The 22,938-nt window shown below is 56.8% G+C and overlaps 1 protein-coding gene across 3 annotated transcripts in view; it reads left to right on the forward strand.

Annotated features, from left to right (window-relative positions):
• The first annotated feature begins 502 nt into the window (after nt 1–502).
• Nucleotides 503–22,938, forward strand: part of CORO2B (coronin 2B) — a 127,330-nt gene continuing 104,894 nt past the window's right edge. For 2 of the 3 annotated variants that reach the window (XM_081831316.1, XM_081831315.1), the window contains exon 1: nt 503–847. Coding sequence is in view for 2 of the 3 variants with exons in the window: in XM_081831315.1 (XP_081687441.1) it covers nt 833–847 (15 nt within the window). In the remaining variant the exon portion in view is untranslated. Of the gene's footprint in view, nt 848–5,448; nt 5,604–22,938 lie in introns of those variants that run through there. The other variant, XM_081831314.1, reaches the window with a different exon arrangement.

Consider the following 22,938-nt stretch of genomic DNA (forward strand, 5'->3'; position numbering starts at 1 on the left):
ATTAGATTCAAAGGACTGCTCCAACAGCCCCCTCCCGCGACCCTGTGCCGGGTCCGACGAGGCAGGGCCTGCGGCCGCGACGCCCCTCTCCGCGGCCGCGCGGCACTCTAGGCCCGGGACGGACGCCGCCAACCTCCAGGGGGCGAGCCCGGCGGGCTTCTCGGCCCACGCGGCGTCTCGGCCGTCTAGCGTGACTTCAGCAGCGTCCCCGGGCCAACGGGGGCGCCCCGAGGGCCGGAGTGGCCGCGCGCGCCCGCAGCCAGCAGGTGCCAGGTCCCGGCCTCGCCCGGACGCGTGGCGTCCGCGGGCGCGAAGGGGTTAAGGCCGCGGGCCCGGGCGCCTGGCCGGGGCTCCGGGAGCGGCGGTGCCCGGCGGCGGGCTAGCGAGCCCCAGGCGCAGGGCAGGGCAGCGGGCGGGCGTGCGCTTCCTCCTCCTCCTCCTCCTCCTCCTCCCTCCGCCTCCTCCTTTGTAGCGAGTTCCCGGCCCCTCTTCCTCCCCCCGCCCCCCAGCCTGGGCCCTCTCCCCCTCTCCCTTTCTTCCTGCCTCGCCTTCCTGCGGCGAAGGAGGCTCATCTATTATAAATGCACATTCGGGGCTGACATCAGCGGCGAGCGGCGGGCGAGCGCCGACGAGCGGTCCCTGCGCGCTGCCCGCCCGGAGCGCGGCCCCAGGCTCAGCAGAGCCGCCTGCGGGGCGCGGGGAGCGGGGAGCGCGCTCAGAGCTGCCCGCGCCGCGCCTGACCGCTTCCCGCCAACGCTGGGGCCCGCGGCGGACCCCGGCCGCCGCCCCCGCACGCCGCGCCCGCGCCCCCGCACCGCCCCAGAGTTTCTGCATGACTGTCACAAAGGTAAGCGCCGCTCGCCCGCCGCGCCCGGGACCCGCCGGCGCCTGCAGCCCCCGGCGTCGGCTGCGGGGGGCGCGGGGGTGTGGGCATGGGGAGGGGGCACTGGTGCCGGGAAGGTGCGGCGCGCGCCTCCTCTGCTCCCCCGGGTCCCTCCAGTCGCTCCGGCCCCCAGGGACTGCTGAGGGAAGGGGGAGGATGCCGCTTTGGCAGCCGCGGTGGTTTGGACACCATCCCTCCCGCACCGGCCCGCCCCGCGACTGCATTTTTAACCCTTGTTTAGGATGCTGCATTTTTAACCCCTGGAGAGCAGTGTTGGGCAGCTGCGTGGTGTCCCCCATTGGAGCGCGCCGCGGGGAGCGTCGCTGGCAGGACAGTGGGTGTGGGAGTGGGCTTGTCGCCCTGGGGAGGCCGTCCGAGGGGCAAGTCCACCCCACCTGCCGGCCTCTGTCGCCCATCCCCTGAACTCTGGCCCCACTCCAGAGCTACTCAGTGGACAAGGCACTCCTCCGGCCCGAGGAGTTGCTACCAGGGATAGGACAGGTTCCCTGGTGACTCGCTTGAAGATGCGGGGAGGGAATGGGATAGGGAAGGGAGAGATGCCCATTCTGGCAGTCCCCATGTTGGAGGAGAGTTCTTGGACTCTGGTCCAGGGGCCCAGGTTTATTGGAGAGACTTTGGGGGCCTCCCGGTTATGGAAAGCAGGCCAAGGTAGTTGCGGGAAGTGTCCAGGATTAGGAGATCAGAGGAGACCTGAGTTCACTCCCCAGCCCTACCCCAAACCCCACGGATGACCTTGGTTGGGCCCTTCTGCTTTGGGCCTCAGTTTCCTCTTGTGGAATATGAGGATGATACTATGGATCCTGGGGATGGTGACAAACAGTTGAAGAACCAGTAAGAAGATCAAAGGTGTGAACCCACACTTTTCAGAAGGCTCTGTCAGGGTGAGGAGCTCACAGCGCGGCCTTGGCCTTAGGTTTGGCAATCCGTGCACCCAAGGCCAGATTCCAGCAGCTGCCCACCTGGCTCTCAGAACGGGAGAGTTGGAGGCCAGCGTGGAGAGGGCAGCTTACTTGGGGTCAGAGCAGTGGACCAGATGGAGGGTCAGCTGTGGGGGTGATGGGAGGGGTGCTTCTGGCTCCTTCTGATAAGCCAGGGGCTACCAGTGTCCCCAGGAGATCTGCCTGCCATAAGACAGCTTGTCCGTTCAGGGTCTTTGGGCTCAGTGCCAAAATTGGGACTCAGAAACGTTGTGGGGAAATGTGCCCGGGGGCTGAGAGTCTGCCTCAGTTTTGACTCCTCCTGGCAGGGCTGCTGTGGCCCACAGTGGGTAGGATGCTTCGTGTTTTGAAACGATGCAAATGCTGTTTGGCTGGGAAGGATTATTATCATTAAGGTTATTAATGTCAAAGACACAAGCAGGCCGAGGCAGAAGAGTAATGGATGGGCCTGGATGAGAGCTAAAGCATGTGAGATTTGTAATAATAGCACTGAGATTTGACTCAGTGCCTCCCCTGCGTCTCTTTGTGTACATGAGCTCAGGCAGGCTTCCTTCCCAGGAGGCCTGCAAGAAAGATGTGTTCAGCCCCCTTAAAAGAGGAAGAAGCCAAGGTTCAGAGAGGTAAAGGGACTTGCTTAAGGTCACACAGCAAGGAAGTAGCAGAGCTGGGGTTTGCCCTCAGATCTGTCTCAAGCTATGGCCTGTGATCTTTGCCTTCTTCTGCACTGTTGAGTACAGGGAGATTGGGTTCTTCCCACGAAAGGGGGTCGCTACTTGGAGGCTCAGGCCCTGGGGTGGAGAGTCTAAAAAGGTGGGTACTTGTTGGCTAAACTCATTGACAAGCCTAGCCTCTTAGTATCTAGTGATTATTATTCGCTAATGCCCTCCCCTTTCCCCCATCCCCCACCAAACCCTCCTGGATGTCCCTCCTGCCTTCACCGCCATGGCATCAGTTTAAGCCAGCTCAGAGGATTAAATAAAATCCCCACCTTAACCCTAGCTTCTCTCCCCTTGCCAGCCCTTCACAGACCAGCAGTGTTCACATGGGGAGGCCTAGAAGAACAAAAGAAATGCAGGAGAGGGCCTGGGGACCCTCCTGCTGCCTGAAAACCAGCTGGAGGAGGCTTCTCCATGAGTTCTAGAAGAACCACAGTGCTCTGGGAGTCTGAAGGCCTGGCCTCTGGTCCTCAGTCAGCCATGATGACCTCGGGCTAGTCACTTCCATCTCTAGGCCTCTGTTTTCCCATCTGTGAGGTGCAGTAATTGGTTTCTTGGGTGTCTTGGGTCCCTTGCATTGGGCCTTGGCACAGCTTCTGCAAGGAAGTTGGCTCTGATGGAGACTGGGGGAGATCTCTGTTCTGGGGCGGGGCAGGGGTTAGTCTAGTTATAAGACAGATATGAAGAGGAACCGTGAAGAGGGTCTGGGAGGTGGAGTCACTGCTTACCAACTGGAGTGACAGACAGGGGAGGACTGGGTTAGAGCATGAGACCCCAGCCCTGGCTGCTCCTTCTCAAGGCAAAGGTCACCCCCTTCTGGCGAGCCCCGGCTGCCTGCCCCTTTGAGTCCTCTGGGCCAGGGGTAGGTGTGGATTGCAGAGGAGGTCTCTTTAGCTCAGAGAGCCTGGAAAGTGTAGAAGAGGAAACCGACGACAAGCTGCTAGATCTTCAGTAGCACTTCCTGAGAAGAGATGGGCCTCCAGTTTCCATTTACCATCCCCCCTCTCACACGTACCCCAGCCCCCTTCCTTGTGAGGTGCAGCTGTTAATGTTGCACCTAAAGCCCGGGCAGTTTGGAGGGACCCCTGCCCCAAATAGCACTAGAGATAAAGAGCCGCGCAGGTCTCTGGAGTGTGACCTTCCAGCCTGATGGCATGATTCCTGGTTATGACGTTTTAAACTCTTGTTTTATTGTGTGTAATTTCATAAGCTGTCTTAGTTTCTTTATGTAACGATGAGGAGAAGGAGGAAAAAAAGAAGGGATGCAGCTTCCCAGACCATAAACATCCTCAGGAGGTTAAGGCCCCACCTCCTCCCAGTTCAGTCCAGTATCCGTCCAGAGGGCAGGTGAGGGCTGAGGGAGCCAAGGCTGCTTTCCTAGTAACAGGAAGATTTTATTCTTTGAGCTCTCTGCCTGCTCTCTGTATGTCTCCTGTCTCTATGCCATTTCAGTCATATGCCAGCCTAACAGCGCTTCTCTGGTTCTCAGTATGTTTCTAAACTGCCATCAGCTGGAAAAACAGAACAAAATACATTAGAGTTGTGTGTAGAGTACAAGTCAATAGGCTATAAGAAAAGTCCACCAGTTATATAACGTAGGACTTTGCAACTCCTTTTGCTGCTTTGAGGTCCTTGGGAGTGATTTCCTGGCTTTTGTCCGGAGGTGACCAGAGGTGGGGCTTGTAGGTAAGGAAGGCGATGGCTTACAGTGACTGGGCTTCCTTGTTCCCGGGTGTGGCTTGTTACATGAGATGTCAGGGCACTCAGCGCTTTCCTTGTTCCCACGGCCAGCACCGGGGCTCAGCAGTCCAAGAACGGAGTACCCCAAGCAGCTGTAATGCCTGCTAAACCTCAGAAGGTCTTAGGAGAAGGAGTGTGGGCCAAGAGAATCCTCTAGATGCCAGCATCCCCCTGTGAGCAGCCAGGTCCAGGTTCACAAGTGACCCATCATCGGTCATGCCCTGGTCCCTCGTTCTGCAAGTCAACCTTTTCCCTCCTGCCCCTGTCCCAGCAGAGCCCAGCTCACGGATGGGAGCCCCTGGCTCCTGCTGAATGTGATGGGACGGAGGACAGTGTTGCCCTGTCCAGGGAGTTACTAGCAGGCCTTCGTTTGGCCAGGTCATGTGTCTCTAGGGCCCCTGAAGAGCGGCCTCAGAGAATAAGATGTTTGAGTCAAACCGTCCAAATCTCTCCCCTGACAAATAAGGGAACGGAGACCCAGGGAATGAATCCTAAGTTGCCTAAAGTCACTCAGCAAGTTTGAGGCTGGAGGAGCCAGAACCTGGGTGCTCCTAACTCCTGGTCGGTGCTCCTTCCACCTGACTGCCCTGCGAGGGGGGCCTCAGGGAGGGACAGGGCTTTGGGCCCCACTCCCGGGACCCCATGCACCACCCCAGCCTGGACCGCTCGGGTCGGAGTCTCCCTCTGCTAGGGCAGCCTCTTCTCTAGTTGCAAATCTGGGGTCACGGTAGAGGGGAGCCCTTGCAACACCCAGGGTCGGGACAGGGAGGAAGGGGTACGAAGACCTTCTGCCTCCAACTCCCAGACCAGGGTCTAGCCTGCCAGGGAGATGCCTGGACTCCCAGACATTCCACTTCCCAGCACCTCTTTCCTGTCTGGCTCTTACTGGGAGGAGAGAGGAGACAGCAGGCCTGTGACAGAGCCAGTTCGAGGGTGGAGATGTTCCCCGTTCCCCACAGAGACCCAGCTCCCAGAAACCTGGGGTGGGGGCTTCTGCCTTCTCTGCCCCGGGCGCCCATCGTACCTCCTCCCTCCCCTCAGTTCTTCTTCCAGATATCTGGCATTCTCATGCAGAAGGTATTTGGCTAGCTAGCATTCACTCGTCCGCAGGGCCAGCACCCTCTGAGCTCCTAGTCTGGGCCAGGCCGTGTGTTAGGCATTAGGGTCACAGAACACCAAAGCCATGGCCCCTGCTGTCCAGGGCCTCTGAGGAGATGGATGTGGAAGGAGTGGCGCCGAAGCCCTGAGCTAGGAGTCTCAAGGTCCGGTGGGCACAAGCCAGGACAGGTCTGTCTCCTGAATACTGTACGTGCTCAAAACCTCAGCGTCTCTCCTTCCTTCCATGCTGTCTCTCCCTCCAGAGCTCTGATGAGTTACTTTCTTCCCACCCGTGCCCCGATACCCTGTGTTCTCTGGCCCCGGGGCCATTGCCACCTTAGCCCTTATGACAGCACGCAGAGGCATCTGGGAAGGATGGTGAGGCGCCCCGGGGCCCCCAGAAGCCCCACAGCGAGCCGGCCCTGTGGAATCGGCACAGACTTGAGCTCGGCGGGTTTGGGAGTGTGGACACTGGCTAGACCAACGGCCTGGCAGCGTCCGTCCCTGGCAGCTCAGAGATGGGGTGAGTTTTTCCATTTCTCTCCCAGCTTGGCCAGTCTGGAGCAGACATGGCCTCAGCCACCGCCGGCTCCTGGCACCCGGGGCAGATTCTGATTTGGATATGCTAGCCACAGAATTTGTCTGGTGTCCAGGAGATGAGAGAATGTGCAAATTCCCTCTGTGCCCTGCCCCCCCTCCCCTTCCCTCTTCTCCTGATCAGCTTGTTCTGTTCCGTTCCTTTGCCTGCCTGTGGACGCTGCAGGCCCGGGGCCCGGGGCAGCCTGTAGCCTGGGAAGCTTGGAGAGGCTGGTACGGAGTAGGGCCTGCCAGGCAAGGACAGATGCAAATCCAGTGGCTTCCACACGAAAAGAAGCTGTTGAGAATGAGGCTCTCCTTTGTGGGCCTGGAGTGTGGGTCCAGCTGCCGAGGAGGAGCCAGGCGGTGGGTTAGGGACAATGGAGGAGGAGCTACCGCCCGCCCTTACTTGCCCACCCCCGCCCCTCCCCCAAGAGGCCCCTAGAGGGACCTCCTAATTGGTTTCTGGCTGGCACCCTCCTTCCAATTAATTAACACAGCCAGAGGAGGCACCCAGCTCTGCTCAGGACAGTCCCTTTTACAGAAAACAAACACGAATCCCTTGGAGGGTCCCATGGTGAGGAGAGATCCCCCTATTTACCGATGAATAAACAGAGTCTCTGAGTGAAAACATGGCCACACCCTAATCCCAGAGCTAATATGGGTCACAGCTGGGATGCACACCCAGATCTTCTGACTTGGAGCCAGAACCTTCCCAATCCAATCGCTAATGGTCCACATCCAGTGAAGATAAATCACCATCCTCTTAAGAATGACAGTCATGAAGCAGGCATTGGGCACACACGATGGCATTGACTCTGTGAGCCTGATTCTGTTAGCAGACAGTCCCATTTTCCAGAGGCTCAGTGAGGGTAAGTGACCCGCTCTGGGTCGCAGCTTTAGTGGATGGGGGAGTGGGTGGGGATCCGTCCCCGCGCCGTCATACTCCAGAGCACACGGTCGTCTCATTTCCAGGACTCTATTCTGACCGCCCGCCCCCACCCCCCGCCCCCCGCCCCCCGGCAAGGCAGAGGGCTCTTGTCTGTGGGTCTGGGGCCCAGGCACCAAGGTGTGCTTGACAAATGCTGCTTGCCTTGAGGGTGACACCCATGGCCGTGTTCTGCTTAGGCTTCTGGTGGCCTTTGCTGGAGCCGGGAGCCACGTAAATAATTTGGGAAAAAATGTGAGCTGAGTGAGTGAGGAGAAGGGCACCCTGCACGTGGTGTCTGAGGTCAGCCAGGCCTCTGAGGGAGGGTGGCCAGCCCAGGGGGCGAACAAGTGTCACACCTTCTCCGTTTCCACGAAGCTAGCTTTGTGTAGGGAACACGGGTCTGTGGTCCAGGCCTGCAGCCCTCGCCCTCTTGATTGTGCAAATTCCCTCTCTGCCCAGGGTGGGTGGCCCCCTGGAGATGGCCCCTGATTACGAGGGGGGTGCCGGTGGCTAAGAATGCCAGCTTTAGAGCCAGACAGATGGCACTGTGTCATTTACTTGCTGTTTGTTCTCGGGCAAGTTGCCTAACCTCTCTGAACATCTGTTTCCCCATCCATTAATTGGGATTGATAATAGTAGCACTTAAAAGGATTATTATAAAGATTAAATGAGCTGATTCGTGTGAAGCACTTACCACATGCCTGAGTGTTCGCCATTCACTTCGGGAAGACAGAAAATTGAACAAATGCTTACAATGAGTGTCCTGGGGCTCATGAAATGAGAAGTACGGGGTAACTCTGAGAATAACAGCAGAGAGCCTGACCTAGTCAGAGGGGTGGGGAGGTGACTTTTAAGCTGATTCGAGAAGGATGAGTAGGAGGTAGCAGGTGAAAGGAGAGGAGCTGAGGAGAGGGTAAGAGGTGGAGGGAACGGCACAGGAAGATGCCCGGAGTCAGAAACCGTTCATCAGGAATGCTTCCTGCACCCGGCGTCTGAGAGCTCAGCACGTGTATAAGCTCATTTTATGCTCCGACGGACTTTACGGTGCTATCCCCACTTCAGGAATGAGGAAGCGGGCACAGAGAGGCCAAGTAAGCTGCAAAAAGTTGCCCAGCGAGGCAGATTAGAGGCTGGTCCAGACCCAGGCTTCCTGACTCTGGCACTCTCCTCCTCCTCTCTGCAGCTTCCTGATCAGGGGAAGATGGCTTTTCTGTGGGCCATTCTTAGACTTGACCTGGGCAAGATGAGTATGGAGGGGCCATGTTCCATTGTCCAGCCCCTGCTGCCCCTCACAGAGCCTCCCAGGGCTGTATTTGGGAGGGCAGGGCCCCTCCTGGCTTGCAGGCAGCTCCGGGGAGGGGTCATTTATTTTTCCAAAAGGAAATTTTGCTCTGGCAGGGAAATTTCCACCTTACATTTTTACTGGGCCCAATTATAACCATTTTTAGTCTTTAAATCTTTCTGATTATCTGGATTGGGCTGCGGTCTTTAAAGTAAAACTGTAGGACGCCTGGGTGGCTCAGTGGGTTAAGCGTCTGCCTTTGGCTCAGGTCGTGATCTCAGGGCCCTGGGATGGAGCCCAAGTTGGGGGCTCCCTGCTCAGTGGGGAGCCTGCTTCTCCCTCTCGCTCTGTTGCTCTCCCTGCTTGTGCTCTCTTTCTGTCAAATGAATAAAATCTTTAAAATAAAATAAAACTATAGGGATATATAGAGTGAACTTGCCCCCGTGTGAGACCGAGGAGACCGTGGAGGCTCCCGTGTGAGACCGAGGAGACCGTGGAGGCTCCAGTTGCGCAGACAGGGGGATGTGGGGAGGCTCGCGCTGGGTGGGTGCTCACACTCATTCCTGGGAAGAAGCCCCACGCTCAGGGTTCGACTCCAGAGCTGTCTGAGGTCATGTGATCCAGCCCCCTGCCTCCGTGGCACCCCACACTTTCTAGGAACTCGAGAATGACTCCTAATCTGAATTTAGATCCGTTTAATAAATACTAGTTTGTTAGGAGGCCGATCCTAGCCTTTCACCAGGTGTTAGGTCCCTGCTTTCAGGAAGCTGACCGTGAAATAAACAGTACCAACAGAAGGAGCCGACCTTTCTAGAGTGCTTCTATACCAGGCTCACAGAAGGTGTTTCATATGTATTTCCTCACTCAGTCTTCATGTACCCTTACTGCTCCCCTTCCACTAGGTGCAGAAACAGAGGCCCAGAGAAGGAAGGGAGGTCACTTACTAAGGTCACAAAGCTGGTGAGCGGCTGAGCCTGCCTTCCAGGCCTTTCTTGCCACTCAGTCGGGCTGATAGGAACGACCCTGAGACCTGTAGCCAGAGCAGGGGATCTGGAGACAAAAAGACTCAGGCTTTGCTCTTGCCTCTGCTCTGCCCTCTGTGACCTTGAGCTAGTCCCTCGATGTCTCTGAGCCTCTGTTTTCTCATCTATGAAAAGGGAGTTAGCGCTCTGCCTCACTAGGGCCCTGGGATCTCTAGTGAGGTTCTCTGTAGCTGTCACACGGGGGCGGGAGGAGGGTGCGGTTTAGTGTCTGTAATTGACACCCCTCCCGCCCCCTCCCACCACCAGTGTCCCGCGGCCTTGGGAGTTAGGCAGTCCATCCAGCAGCTAACCCCCTTCTCCCCTGCTGTGGTCCCGACCGCAGCACTGTTTCACACCGTGTCGGCAGAAGAGACCAGCTCATCTCTCCCAAACACCCTTTATCTGTTTGTACTCTGTCAGGCCAGTTTGGGGCAGATGAAAAGTTGCTTTTCCCTCTTCCTGTTCTATTTCGGCTGTTTTAATATGCTTGGGACAAATAATCTGGCTATAAGAATTGGATGTCCTGCTTTCGTTTGAAAAGTGAGACACATAAAGCCTCTAAACCTTGATCTGTATCATCCTGCATCCCCGCAGGCCCGAGCTCCCTGTGGGAGGTGGGGGGGCAGTTGGTCTCAAAGCATAGTCTTGCCCAAGTCTCTGGGCAGAGAGACCCAACCCCTACCGGCAAATGACCTTGACCTTTCCTCCAGATACATCCTGGTGCCCCTGAAGCTCAGACCCACTTTTCCTTGGAGTTTATGGAAAGGAATATCCTCTGCTAGCTTGAGGGATTTGCAGCAGACCTTTTAAACTCCTGAGCATGACTTCAGAACTAATGGGCATGATGATCTGGGATCTGGGGGAGTTTCCAGGACATGAACAGCTGATGGAAAAGGAAGGTGTTGGGGGAAGGGGACAAGAGGATTTAATTCCTGCAGTTTTGGTGTAGCTTCATGAGGAAAATGCTATTCACAGCTGCCCTGCTGACCTCCTGGTGAGAGATCCCTTTGCAGGAATGCCTGGGGGAAATTCGGGATTCTGAGAAGTTTGGAATTCTGGGAAAGGGGATTTCTGTGTACCTGAGGGTCCATCTGATAACTTTTTATTATCACAAATGTGTCCTCTAAAGACCCCAGGGCTGCTTTCCTGCCATCCTCATTATAGCATGTGAGAACAAACTCAGGTTGTTACGGACTGAGGTTATTTCAGGGTCCGAATTGTCCTGTTAAATTGGCCTTTTAGGGTCTGGATCCAGGTTAATTCCCCTGTTCTCAGAGCTCCCGTCCTGCCCAGCCTCCGCTACGCCAGCCGCAGGTAAAGGCCCAACGAGTTATGTAGTTATGGGGATTGACCTTGACTCCTTGACTTGACTGTGAGCTCGCTGAGGCCAGGGATGATGTCTGATTTTGGGGGTGTCTTTCACAGCACTCGTCAAAGGTGTGGTGTAGACTTTGGGGTACTTGGTGTGAAATACAAGGTTGGGTGGGATTTTGAGGAAGCCGAAGCTATTCCCTATATGTTGCTGCTGCCTGGGCTAAATCCTTACTCCTGTACATCGTGGACCACTAGAGCTGGAAGGAACTCTGAAGAGATGTAATGGGATCCCCTGTTTTGCAAAGGAGAAAATCAAGACCCCAGAAGGTTTACTGAAGGGGGCGCAAGCAGCCGAGCAGGAAGTGGGGCTCCCTCTGGTTGATGGCAGGTTCAGGCTGGGTGAATTTCAGTTCAGTGGGTTTTTCTCGGCTTCCGGTAGAAATCAGGCCAAGGACTGATTCAGAAGTTGGTGGTGGGGGAAAGTTCTAGAAAGGAACCTTGAAGAGCTTTGCCTAGCTGGCAGGGAGCACCCGAACGGAGAGGCTCAGCTCCCCAGGTAACCAGCCAGGAGCACCCCGCCTAGTCGTGGCCGTGGCCGTGGTCATGGCAGAGGCAGGAGGAATGCGTTCTGAGGCTCCTTCTGCTTGGCCATGGGGCTGTGATCCCCGAGATCTGGCCGCCAGGTACCCAGTGTACCAAGCTGTCACCCTGGCCGCCGCAGAGGCCCGCGACCCCCACTCTCCCTCCTGGAAGCCAGCCCTCCTGGCACGCTGGGCTGCAGCCAATCTCTCCCTCCTTTGTTTCTCTGAAACCATTAGAAGGGCCTCTGGGTTGGGAGCCTGGGTTGCTAAGAGCTTTCCTCTGGCCAGACCTTATCACGGCTTGAGAAGTCTCCCAGCAAAGTTTTCCCTGGAACTCTGGCTTGGAGGGAGGGAGGGAGGGAGGGAGGGAGAGTGAGTGGAGGGAAGAGAGGGGGCCCAGGAGCGGCAAACAAAGCCACCCCTCTGCGGGCCCCTGGGGAACCAGTGGGCCTTTGCTTTCAAAGAGCAACAGGAATGATGCTCTCCCCCGAGCCTGCCCCCCATACCAAGTGTATCACATCTGGGATGGGCCCCACGACTCGAGCATTACCCCACTTCACGGAGGGGGAGAGCCAGCCCCAGAGAGGGCGGCATTCGCCCTGGGCGCCACAGTGGGGGAGGGTGGACCCCCAACCTGCCCCAGTGTGTCTGACTTGCTCCGCCCTGTGGGCCCCTGGCCGGACAGTGGGGGACGATTGTGCTGTGTGATTGCTTTTTTAAGATCACCCTCCCAGCACCGTGCCCAGGATTCAGTTCCTCTGGGCCTTGGATGAATTCCCCCAGGAGGGGTAATACCTTACTTAAGTGGCTGTCAGGGACTGGACCCGGCCTGCCGTAGCAAGACCCGAGAATAATGAGACTCTACTCAGGAGAGGTTCCTGAGGAGGAAAGTGAGGCAGGAGGTGGGGGGGCCAGGGAGCCGGATTTGCCAGGGGAACAGGAGTCATGCAGATGGCCGTGGTTCTGTGTACCTCTCCACCCTGGCTGCCTTGCTCTCCTGACCACTGGCCACCCCCTCCCCTCGCCCCTAAATCAAATGAGGCCCTAGATAAGTTCCAGCACTTGTGTGCTAAGCCCGAAGCACGGGCGCCAGGCATGCAGGGATGCACTCAGGCCGCCCTCTTGTCAGGGGGACCCCCGTCCAGTGGGGGGAGACAGGCTGCCCGGAAGGACACGCGCTGCAGGGATGTGGCAAAGGGGGGGCTGGTGAGCAGCGGTGTGGGAGGGCAGGGACGCGTGCACCGAGCTCTGAAGCCATGCGGACAGACTGGGGAGGCCAGGCAAGGTGTCCGGAGGAAGAGATCGTAGCTCAGTCTCCAAGGACGAGTAGGCAGAGACACCTGAAGAGGAGGGAAGGGCATTCCGGGGAGAGGGGGAGGCATGAACAAAGGCATAGAAGGGGGACACGGGTTTGGCTTATTCTAGGAGAGGCAAGAGTTGGGTGTGGCTGGGTGGAAAGGGTAGGGTAAGGAGTGGTAAAACAAAGCTGGAGGGGCAGGGGGAGCAAGGGGGGGCTTGGTGGCGGTGCGAGGTACCCGGGCAGGGTTGTAACAGGAGTGACATGATCTGACTTGCCCTTTAGGTGATCTGCTCTGACCCAACCCCAGAGGCAGAGAGTGAGTGGACATTCCCAAAACCTGGGTCCCAGCCAGGTGGGGGCAAGGGGTTTTGGGCCCCCAGCCCGGATCCCCTGCAGGTATCTCTCTGTGCCTGGGAGTGAGCACTTCCCGTGCCCCTCTCCCCCTCCCAAGGAGATACCCCTGGCGGGACCACTCCATGGTACTGGCCTTTCCCATCTGCTGCCTGGGGCTACCGGGAAGGTTGGCTCTGGGAGTTGAGAAAACAGAAGGAGGGGGCAGAGGGCCATAACTCTCCTGCTGGGAAGACGTGGTTCTAGCATGGAGAGAAGACCATTGCAGCTCCTGCCCAAACCCCAGCTCGGATGCTGTGTGACCTTGGTGAGTCACTTACCCCCACTCTGGTTGGGACTCAGTTTCCTAGCTATCTAGAGTAACATCACCTGGTCCAAGGCTGGGTGCAGGAGGGAGCTTACGGATGTACTTACTCCCTGTAGCTGCCCAGCCCCAGGCCCTGCCCCATCTTCCTCCCTCTGAGCCACGTCCTCTAGTGCATGCACACACACGCACACACACACTCCAGACTGCCAAGGTCGTGAACAGCTAACAAACTTGGGCATTGATGGGACACCTGGGTGGCTCAATCGGTTAAGCATCTGTCTATGACTCAAATCATGATCCCAGAGTCCTGGGATCGAGCTCCGCATCGGGCTCCCTGCTCAGCGGGGAGTCTGCTTCTCCCTCTCCCTCTGCTGCTTCCCCGGCTTGCATTCTCTCCCTCACTCTCTCTCTCTCTCTCTCTCAAATAAATAAATAAAATCTTAAAAAACAAACAAACGTGGGGGTTGAGGATCAGAGTTTAAGTCCTAGCTCTGCCACAGCTTTGCCCTGTGACTTTGAGCAAGTCGCTGAGCCATTCCGAAACTTTGTGCTTCTTCCCTGCCATTTGGTGTAAACCTCAGCCCTTCCTGCACCAGGGAATTCTGAGTTGGCCTTCTCCACGTCACTTCCATGTACCCACCTGTGCTGACTCTGCCTCCCTCAGCCCGAGAGCCATTCCTTGATGAAAATTCTGTCCACTTTTTACTGGTGACCAGGGGTGGGGTGGGGTGTAGTATTTATTAACTGGGACAGGGCGCAAGAGAACCTTCTTGGTGTGATGGTCGTCAGGTGAATGTATGCATGGGTAAAAATTCTTCAAGCTGAACACTTAAGATTTGTGCACTATGGGCACGTTGGATATATTCCAATATATGAATCTTTTATTTTCTTAGAATAATTATTGACTTATTATATTTACTTGTTAATAATCCAAAATTAATATTTAATATATTTGCATTTGATTTGTAAAGCAAGTGGAAAAAAGATCCTTCTTGGCTCTCTGGCTCAAGCTTCATTCGTCTCCATCCGCTCATAGATTCATTGCCTCTACAGATGTTTGTGCTTCGGGCAGCCCAGGCGTGCAGAGGTGCGTGTCCTGCATGGGAGCTCAGGGGTGCAGAACCTTCAGTGACCCCCCATTGTCAGGAGCGGTGGTTCTCCACGCTGGCTGCACATCCCCTGGGGACATTTAAATGCTTGCCCCCAGGGCCGGCTTTGCAGAATTGTGACCTGTGCGACGCTTGGTTTAATGTTCTGCTGATACTGTCTTGAAACTCTTTATGCTTTTTGATCAAGTCGCTGGTCCTTTCTGCGCCCCCACCCTTTGCCCAGAACAATAGAATCAAAATCGCTAGGAGGTAGGGCGCAGGCATGAAGATGTCTTTAGAGCTGAATTTCCTTCCAGAGTAATATGCAGAGGCAGCCCTCATCCTCAGACACCTGGCTCTCTAGACGCTTGTAACTGACTTGGGACGCTAAGACCTCACACATGAGGGTGTCCCAGGAGCAGTTGCCAGGTGGCAGCAATCCACGAGGAAGCTCGGGGAGGCGAGGGGGATCATTGCGGTGGGGTGGGATGGTCAAGGAAGGCTTCAAGGAGGAGGTGGCTCACTCGCCATCCTGCAAATGGGAGAGGAGAAAAGGCAAAGGCAGGTAGCAAGAAGGAAAGGGAAGGACTCATCTAGGGGAAGGGAGCAAGCAGGCTCACTGCGGTGTGACTTGAGTGGAGGGAGGTGTGGCTGGGAAGCTGTGGGGCGGGATTGGGAAGCACGGGAAATGACAGTCTGAGAAGTCAGAATCCGGTCTGCAATGGGGAGCCGCTGAATGTTCTCTGCCCAAGAATAATGTGCTCCATGAACAACTGAAGGAATAAACAAAAGCCTCCTTTGTGGGGGAGCCCTAGGGGGGGCTGGCCTGCTAAATTGTGGAGGTGGCCAGCCAGAGCTCTGGTCCACCTGTTCTTGGAGGCTCTGTACCCCTGCCCCATGGATGGTGCCTGTCTGAGCAGGAACTTCGTGTCCCCTGCGCTGTGATCCGGGCAGCAGCGACTGAAGCATCCCCAAGAATAACAGATGCTGAGCAGACTATGTTCTCCCATTTCTAGGGACAGCAAGTGGTAGGTGGGTGGGGGGGGCACTTCTGGTGAAAAATGGGGCTGTGCTCTCCCGCTCCCACCAGGTTCCCCAACTCAGGTGGGCACCCTGTGCAGGAAGGTGGCTGTCCCTGCCATCCTGTATTTCCCATTGCCCCTGGGGGACACTGCAGGGGTGTGTGGGGGGGTGAGGGTCCTTCCTGAGTCAGAGGAGCCCCCATTTCTGAGTGGCCTGCAGCAGAGCACATACAGATCTGTTTGTTTCTCAGCCTCCTGAAATATTTACGCAGGAAGATGAGAAAGGGGTTCTGTTTATTGAATGTATCCTCCAGGGAAGAAGCCACAGGGAACGGGCTGCTTCCCGTGTCTCAGAGCCAATGAGCAGAGAAGGAATTTCTTTGGGTTTGAAGCCAGACAGAGCCTGTGTGCTTGCAGAAGGAAGGAGCTGGAGGGATTTCTGGAGGGGACAGAAAGCCCTCTCAACCTCCTGCCTCCGGTCCCAGGAAAGCCGTTCAGCACATGCTTTCCTGGTGACTCCAAATAATAACAACTGAAATCTCAGCCTAGTTTCTATCCTGGGCTCTGCCTCTACCATGCTGTGTGACCTTGGGCATGTTGCTTAACCTCTCTGGGTCTTTGTTTCCAGCTCTGAAAAGAGAGAGGTATCAATCCAGTTCTGTCGGTCTCTTGTCAATGTTTGGAGAGTCAGATGAGCTGTGGAATGGGTAGGAAGGAATGGAGGGAGCATTTTACCCTGCAAAAGTCCCAGCTATGCAGCGTTCAAGGCCAGAGAACGGACAGGAGGCAGGACTGATCGGCCAGCCCGGCCGGCAGCCTCAGCTGTGGCCTGTGGGATCAGGCCAGAGGGAATGCTCCCAGGACCAAGGCCCACCCTGGGACCCCTTCCCTCCTTCCTCCTCCAGCTGAGTCCCGCGGCATGTGTCCCTGAGAACTCTGGCAGGATTTCCTCCCAGGAAGGGGACACGGCTGTCCGGTTTCTATCCCCTGGGAGTTTCAGGCACCAAGGAGCAAGGCTGCACTTCTCCCTGACAATGGGACTGGCCTTGTCTTCGGCCATGAAAGTCTGCATGCAGCTCTGCACCTCGGGCTTCGTGGCAGGCCCCAGGTCATCTGCTGTCCTCACTCCAGAGACCAGGAGCCCTGTCCCCAGTTTGGCCCCTGGGGCAGGGCTTCAGAGGCTTCTCCCAGGGCCGGGGTTCTGTTCCCAGCTTCATTACTGGCTTGTTGTTCCTGTGCCCATGGGGGGCCTTATAAGAGGTCATAGTCAATAACAGCGTTCGGATTAGAACAGTCTGAATCTGAACACACAGGACCATGCCAGGTGACAGCACACAGCAACACCAGGGAACGAAAGAGAAAAGGGCCCTGGAGGCTCTGGAGACAGGCCAGAAAAGAAATATATAAATATTAGGATGTCAGGGGGTGGTAAACGCTAATAAGAAAAGTGCTTTGGGCCCAGGGGCGGAGCAGTGGGCAGAGCTCTTATAAATAGGGTGGCTCTGAAAAGGGGAGGTGGGGGCCCAGAGAGGAAGGAGGGGAGGGATGGAGCCACGTCAATCTGGGCAGACCTTTCTGGCTGAGAGCAGCAAGCTCAAGGCTCCGAGGAGAAGGCCGCCTATCACTGAAGGCACAGCCAGAGGCCCTCGTCCGGGGCAGTGTGAGGGGCGAGGGTCAGAAAGGAGGCTGAGGCTGGCTCTGGGTCACACTGAGTCCTCCTCCCTCCCACAGGCTGGCACATGCTTCCTGCTCGCTAATGTTTGTTGACTGACTGCTTGAGAATGACCGCTCAGGGGAGGCAGGAGAGGAGGCGGGCAAGGCTGGAGGTCGAGAGCCCAGCAGCCCTGTTGAGCTGTTGAGGGTCTGAGCCAGGGCAGAGGCAGTGGCACGGGGACGAGGACTCCCCAGGCTTGGTGACCGCGTGGGAAGAGAGGCAGATGTCCGCCAGCTATTCCCGGAGCTGCTCGGAGGAGAGCAGGCTCCACACTTCCATGGGGCATGACCACAGGGGGCTCCCACTCCCCCTGCCACGACGGGTCCCCTGAGCAAGCCCAGCCCCTGGCCTGGGGCCCGTGGAGCAAAACCAGAGCCTCACATCCCGCCTCCCTCTTGAGGATGCTCCAAGCTGGGCTGCGTCCTCCCACAGGGCTGGCTGGGCTCGCGGACGTCCTCGGGGGCGGCCTCCCCTACCAGCCTCACCTGGTGTCCAACCTCATTAGTATTTTGAGCAGAAGCATATTTATTTTTTCCTGCGGGGAATTGGTGCCCTGCTCATTTCAAATGGAGTAAAACCAAAGAGCAATTAAGAGGCTCAGTCGTCTCGGGTCAAGGAGAAGGGAGGAGCAAAGTGAGGTGGCTGCCTTGTGGGCTGCCGGGCACCTCTTTTCTGGGTTGGCCAGGGTTTGGGTGGCAAGGAGGGAGGTGCTATAGGATTTGAACTCACCAGTAACAAAGTACTAATGATCAGTGTTTACTTGGTGCTGAGCATGTGCCAGGGACTATGCTAACTGCTCTACGTGCATCTCGTAGCCTTCTTTAAACAGCCCGTGAGGCAAGGCGGGTGGCCGTGGGGTGCTGTTATGTCCATTTTACGGATGAGAAAACTGAGGCTCAGAGAGTTAAGTAGCGTGTTCCAGGTCACACAGCTGGTAAGCTGATGGAGCCAGGGTTCTAACCCATCCCCGATGCACTGGCCCTTTAGCTGCCTGGCCGTTTTGTCCCTCAGAAATAGTGCATTTAACCCACAGCTTCTCCCTGATTTCTGTTTCCCTCCCATCAAGGAAGAAAAAGGACGAAACAAACAAAAAGCTCTCGGTTGTGGCCAACCCTGCCCCTCTCCCAGGGACCTGCAGTTACACCCATTGCTCTGGGTGGGCCTGGGGGCAGCAGACCTGTCGGAGGGCCATCGTGGGGGTCCGGGCAGGAGGCCTGAGCCGGCCAGGTGGTAACGGTGAGGGCCGGAGAGGAGATAGGACATGGGGTGACGATTTGGAGGTGGAGGCGGGTAAAAGGTGGAAGTCAGTGGGGCACTGGGGTTCCTGGCAGGAGCCAGCTCCGGTCAATGGCCATGTCCCAGATCCAGCACCCCCAGCTGGACCAGCTACCTGTTCCACAGACTTGGCCCTGAGAGCATTTCCAGTTTCAGAAACTCAGAGCCCCCAAGGCTGAAGCTCGGGAGGAAAGGGACAGTCAGCTGGAATCGGGGTGTCCTGGCTCCCGGGGAACTGAGCTGGGTTCCTGGCCAGAGAGAGGGATGGGGGAGGGGGCTGGGAGGGAGAGAGAGAGAGAGAACAAACAGGAAGTTTTGCCTTCTCTGCTTCTCTATCTTGCAGGGTCAGTAATTTTGCTAATAGCAACCTCCTGGATAAAATTGATCCAATTTTCTCAGGATAGGAGGCCTGCTTTAAAAAAAAAAAAAAAAAGCCTGGACTTCAGAGAAGCCAGGCAGAGGCAAGTCCCTGGCAAGCGTCCCTCCCTGGAGCCTACCAGGCCCGGGGGCCTCTCTGCCGTCTCTCCCCAAGTCCTGCAGCAAACCCTCCCCTCTCCCTTCCCCTCTTTATGTGGGGCTCCTTGCTGGGCACCCAGGGGCTCATCTGTCACCTGGTCTGTGCCTAGAGCGCTGGGGGTTTTGTGCAGGAGCCTTGCTAGGAGTAAGCTCCCATTCTGCCTGGAACTTCTGGAAGCTTTGGAAAGGTGACGCTGCTTGAGGGACGCTGGGGGACGGGAGCTAGGGCGGCCCTGCTCTGAGCCTGTCCTGGCTTTAGGCCTAAGCTGGCCTGGGCTGCCCCAGATCAGGGAAGGGGGGAAAGGAAGGAAGTCCTACGAGCCTGTACTCCTGGAGTCCGTGGTCCACCTGGGCGGCAGGATTCTTTGGCTTCCCACTGCCCAGGCCGCTCAGCTGGGTGTTCAAAGCCTTCCCTCTCTGACCACGTTGACCTCCTTGGCTCCTGCCCAGACCCTGCCCTCTAGCCACATTGGTGTGCTTGCTGCCCCCAAATTCAACTTGTGCTTTTCTGCTTCCTGTACCCCGAAGGCCTCCTGATCCCCGCTTTCAAGGCCCAGCCAAAATGCCAACACCTCCTCCACGGAGCCTTCTCTGATCTCTCGTCAACTCGAAACTCTGTCCTTCTCCTGTCACGGCTGTGCTGAGAGTGTGATAGCTGAAGATGCCCTTCCCCCGCTGCCAGAGGGCAAGCCCCCCTTGTCCTGAGTGGGAGGGAGCGTGCGATGCCACGGATCCCATGACGCGTTTCTTGTGCCTGGCCCCGGATATGTTTGAGTAGAGATTTTTGAATGACATATTTGAACTTTGCACGGAGAGAAGAATCTATTCTGTGCATGCAGCAAGGCTTCAGCCACGTGAGATGCATTTGTTGGCAAATCTATCAAAGGGTGCAGAATAAAGCTTCCCAACCCTGACCCCGGAAGGGCCTGGGACAGATAGAGGGAGCTTATTCTTCTTTTTTCTCCCATCCCCTGCCCCCCCCCCCCACTGCTAGCGGCTTGTGCTGCCCTTGAAGAATTCTAAAGGGGGGAAGTGCTCCCCAGGGCCTCCCAGACCTCCCCCCCCAAGAGAGGCGGTGGCCTGGTGACCTCCTAACAGCAGCGTGCTCTCCCGGGGGCTCTGCCGTCCCCTGGGAGGCTGCCATATGCTTTCCGGACATCCGGGTCTCATTATGCTCCGACTCAAAAATTCATCTTGTCTAATTGTGCTCGAGGCCTGAGTGAATTCAGGAACTCTTACCCAGGCTCTGTGGGCCAGGAGTTTCCATGGCAACAAGGGATGCGATCTAATGAGCTGCGTCCTTGGAGACTGGCTAGGGGGTCTCCGCCTGTCCCTCCATGTAGACTGCTGCTGTCCCTGCTGCTTGGCGGAGGCCCCCTCCACCCAGGACCCAGGGCTTGGGAGAGGGGATGGAGGCAACCTCTGCAGACCCCTGGGATGGAATCCACAATCCCCTGCCCGAGCCACTGGGGGCGCAAGGATAAAAGACACTCAGATGATTTCAATCTCAGCCTCATTGCAGGTCAGGGGGGGTTTCCTTCCTCCACAAATAAACACCCCTTCACCTAACACACACACGTATGTACCCCAAATTCCGTCGCTTTGAATGCCGTCTGTTTTGCAAACTTTCTAAAATGTGGAAGTTGCACTCCTTCTTGAAGGCCTGGCTCAAAGGCCGCCTCCTCCAGGAAGCCTTCCTGGAAGCTGTCTCCCAGCCCCCTTTGCCACCGTGCTTGGTCTGTGCCTCATGCATGTTTTTTAGCACAGTTCCCCAGGAATGGACTTGGCCCAGTATACACCAGGTTCACTTCATACCAGGTGACAAGCTCCTCCAACGCAGGCCACCCCCTGCCTTCCGCTCCGGAGCTTCAGATGTGGCGCCCCCAGGGGGCTCAGACGGAGAAGGGGGTCTTTGCTAGCAGCCTCTCTCTGCCCTCAGTCCCACCCTAAGGCCCAGGCCTGGGAGCTTCTCCGCTGACGTAGCCCCCAGGGCCTTCGGAGACCCTCCTGTCTCCCATGACTGTAGTGACGGCCAGGGGACAGCCCCCTGCCTTGCCCACCTGAGGAAGAAGGGATGCCCGGGCCTTCTGGGAAAGAGTGGGAGTGAAAAGGAGACTAGAAGAAATGAAGATGGCGAGCAGGGGACAGCCCTGGCCCCACGCGCAGCCTCCTGGCTGCTGGTCCCCCACAAGGGATGGTTAGTGTGGGAGGAGGGCTGGGGGGCAGAGAGGCAAACCCAGTGATTTCTCCACATCCACCGCACTTGCTTCTCGTCTGTCCTGCTGACTCCCGGTTTCCAGAAGCGACCTGGAGACAGAGGAATGAGAGGAGAGGAGGCCGCCCATCCGACTTTTAATTAAAAGGGCCAGGACACCTCTCAGCCAGCCTTTCGGGCTGTGGCACTCTGTGATGTGTGGGTCTCCCTTGAGGGATGGGGCGGTGGGCAAGTCTCTGGGTGTGTGAATGGCTGACAGGTAGTAGAGATTTAGAAATCTATCCCGAAAGCGGAGTCTTCTGCTTGCTCCTCCATACCCACTGCCCTCAAGGCTGAACTGTCCTGGAGCACCTGCTGTGTGCCAAGCCCTGGGCCAGGCCCTAGGGATGCAGCGATGGATGAGGAGCTTCCTTGGCTGGCCTCCAGGGCTGCCGGGAGGGTGGTGGGGCCTGCCTGTCCCTGGGCCTTCCTTCAGCCAACATCCCCGGAGCGCTGTCTGTGTGCTGTGCCTTTGGGTGAGTACCGAGGATAAAGCAGTGAACGTGGCAGGGGACAGTCAGGGGCAGTGGGGGGGGGGGGCGGGCGGTGAGGAGCACAGGGTCTGACCCTCACAGCCCTGGGAGCGGAACGAAGGCTGAGGGAAGCACGAGGGGCCCAGAGGAGAGCCGCTAACACAGTCGAGGGGGATCGGAAGTCTGGCCCGAGGAAGTGGCTCTGGAGCAGAGACCCCAAAGGAGGAGGAGGATTTGGCCCAGTGATCAGTTGGGCACTGGGACCGACCAAGGGAGAGGAAATCAGCATGTGCAAAGGCCTGGAGAAGAGAAACAGAGGCCCCTCAGAACAGGAAGGAACTGAGTGCATCCGGGGCCTAGATGTGCTGTGCTGGGGGCCCAGGCCAAGGAGGAGCCCCATAATCCAATTCGCGAGGACCACAGACTTGATCCTGAGGGCAGAGGAGGGGAATGACACTGGATTTAGGCTTCAAAGGGCCTCTCTGGCATATATTCCTTTATGATTAAAAAATAAAAAAGATCCCCAGTTTTTCACATCAGGTCACTCTCTGTGCTGTGAGGGGAAACCAGCGAGAGGCAAGGAGGGTATCACAGTGATGGGATCTGTGGCCCACGTTAGGCTCTGACTGCGGACGCATGCACACTTCACCTGGATGTTTCCATACAGACATTTCAGGCCACTCAAGAGAGATGAGCATAAGGGCTCTCACTGCCCTTCAGAATATGTGCCTTGAACTCCTGTCCGTCCTGTCTGTCCCAAGTTAAGCAGGCTCCAGCTGTCCTCTCCATGGTTCCCAGGGCTCTTACTGCCCTGGTGGGTGGGGGTCCTGTGGTTTGCCTGCTCTGGGGTGTCTCCTCTTTTATTGCCCCTTGTGGGGGAAGAATGGTAACTTTGGTTTTTACAGCTCTCCACTTCAGTGAAGGGAGGTTCAGGGAGATAAGCAATGCCCACCTTCTTCCTCTCCAAGAACCCAAAGAAGCAATTCCTTTCTGTTTTCTAGGAGAAATATTTCATGAAAGCAGACCTGTTTCTTGTACGAATCTTGCACACACACAGTTATTTCTCTTGTTGGGACGTGTGTAATTTTATTTGGGGGAGGGGACACAGAGTTTTGCAATCCCTTGCTTAGAAACACCTGCCCCATTGGATTAACACCCGTTTCCCTTGAGCAGGAGGGCACTAGAGAGCCCCCTGCCCAGGGTGGGTTTGGGATGGAAGGTGACAGATGACAGGTGGCCCGGGTTTAGGGACAGAGGAGGCAGGTCAGCCACTTTAGGAAGCAGAATTGTTGCTCCCTCCTGTGTTTTGGTGCACCATCAAAGTCCCAGGGCCAGCGAGTGCCCGGCTTCTAGCAGGTGATGCGTTACTAAACTAGCTGCCTGGTGGCTCAGGGGCTGACCAAAGGAATGAATGAGCTGAATGAATGAATGGGAGGATAGCACAGAGTGGTGAATGTTGGCCTGGAACCTCCGGATAATCATAATCCAGTTATAGAAAAGCATGCTGTGGAGGATGCTAATGTGAGGCAGGATTGG

Source organism: Leptonychotes weddellii, chromosome 9, assembly GCF_054177405.1.
Source record: "Leptonychotes weddellii isolate Sample4059 chromosome 9, ASM5417740v2, whole genome shotgun sequence".
Lineage (NCBI taxonomy): Eukaryota > Metazoa > Chordata > Mammalia > Carnivora > Phocidae > Leptonychotes > Leptonychotes weddellii.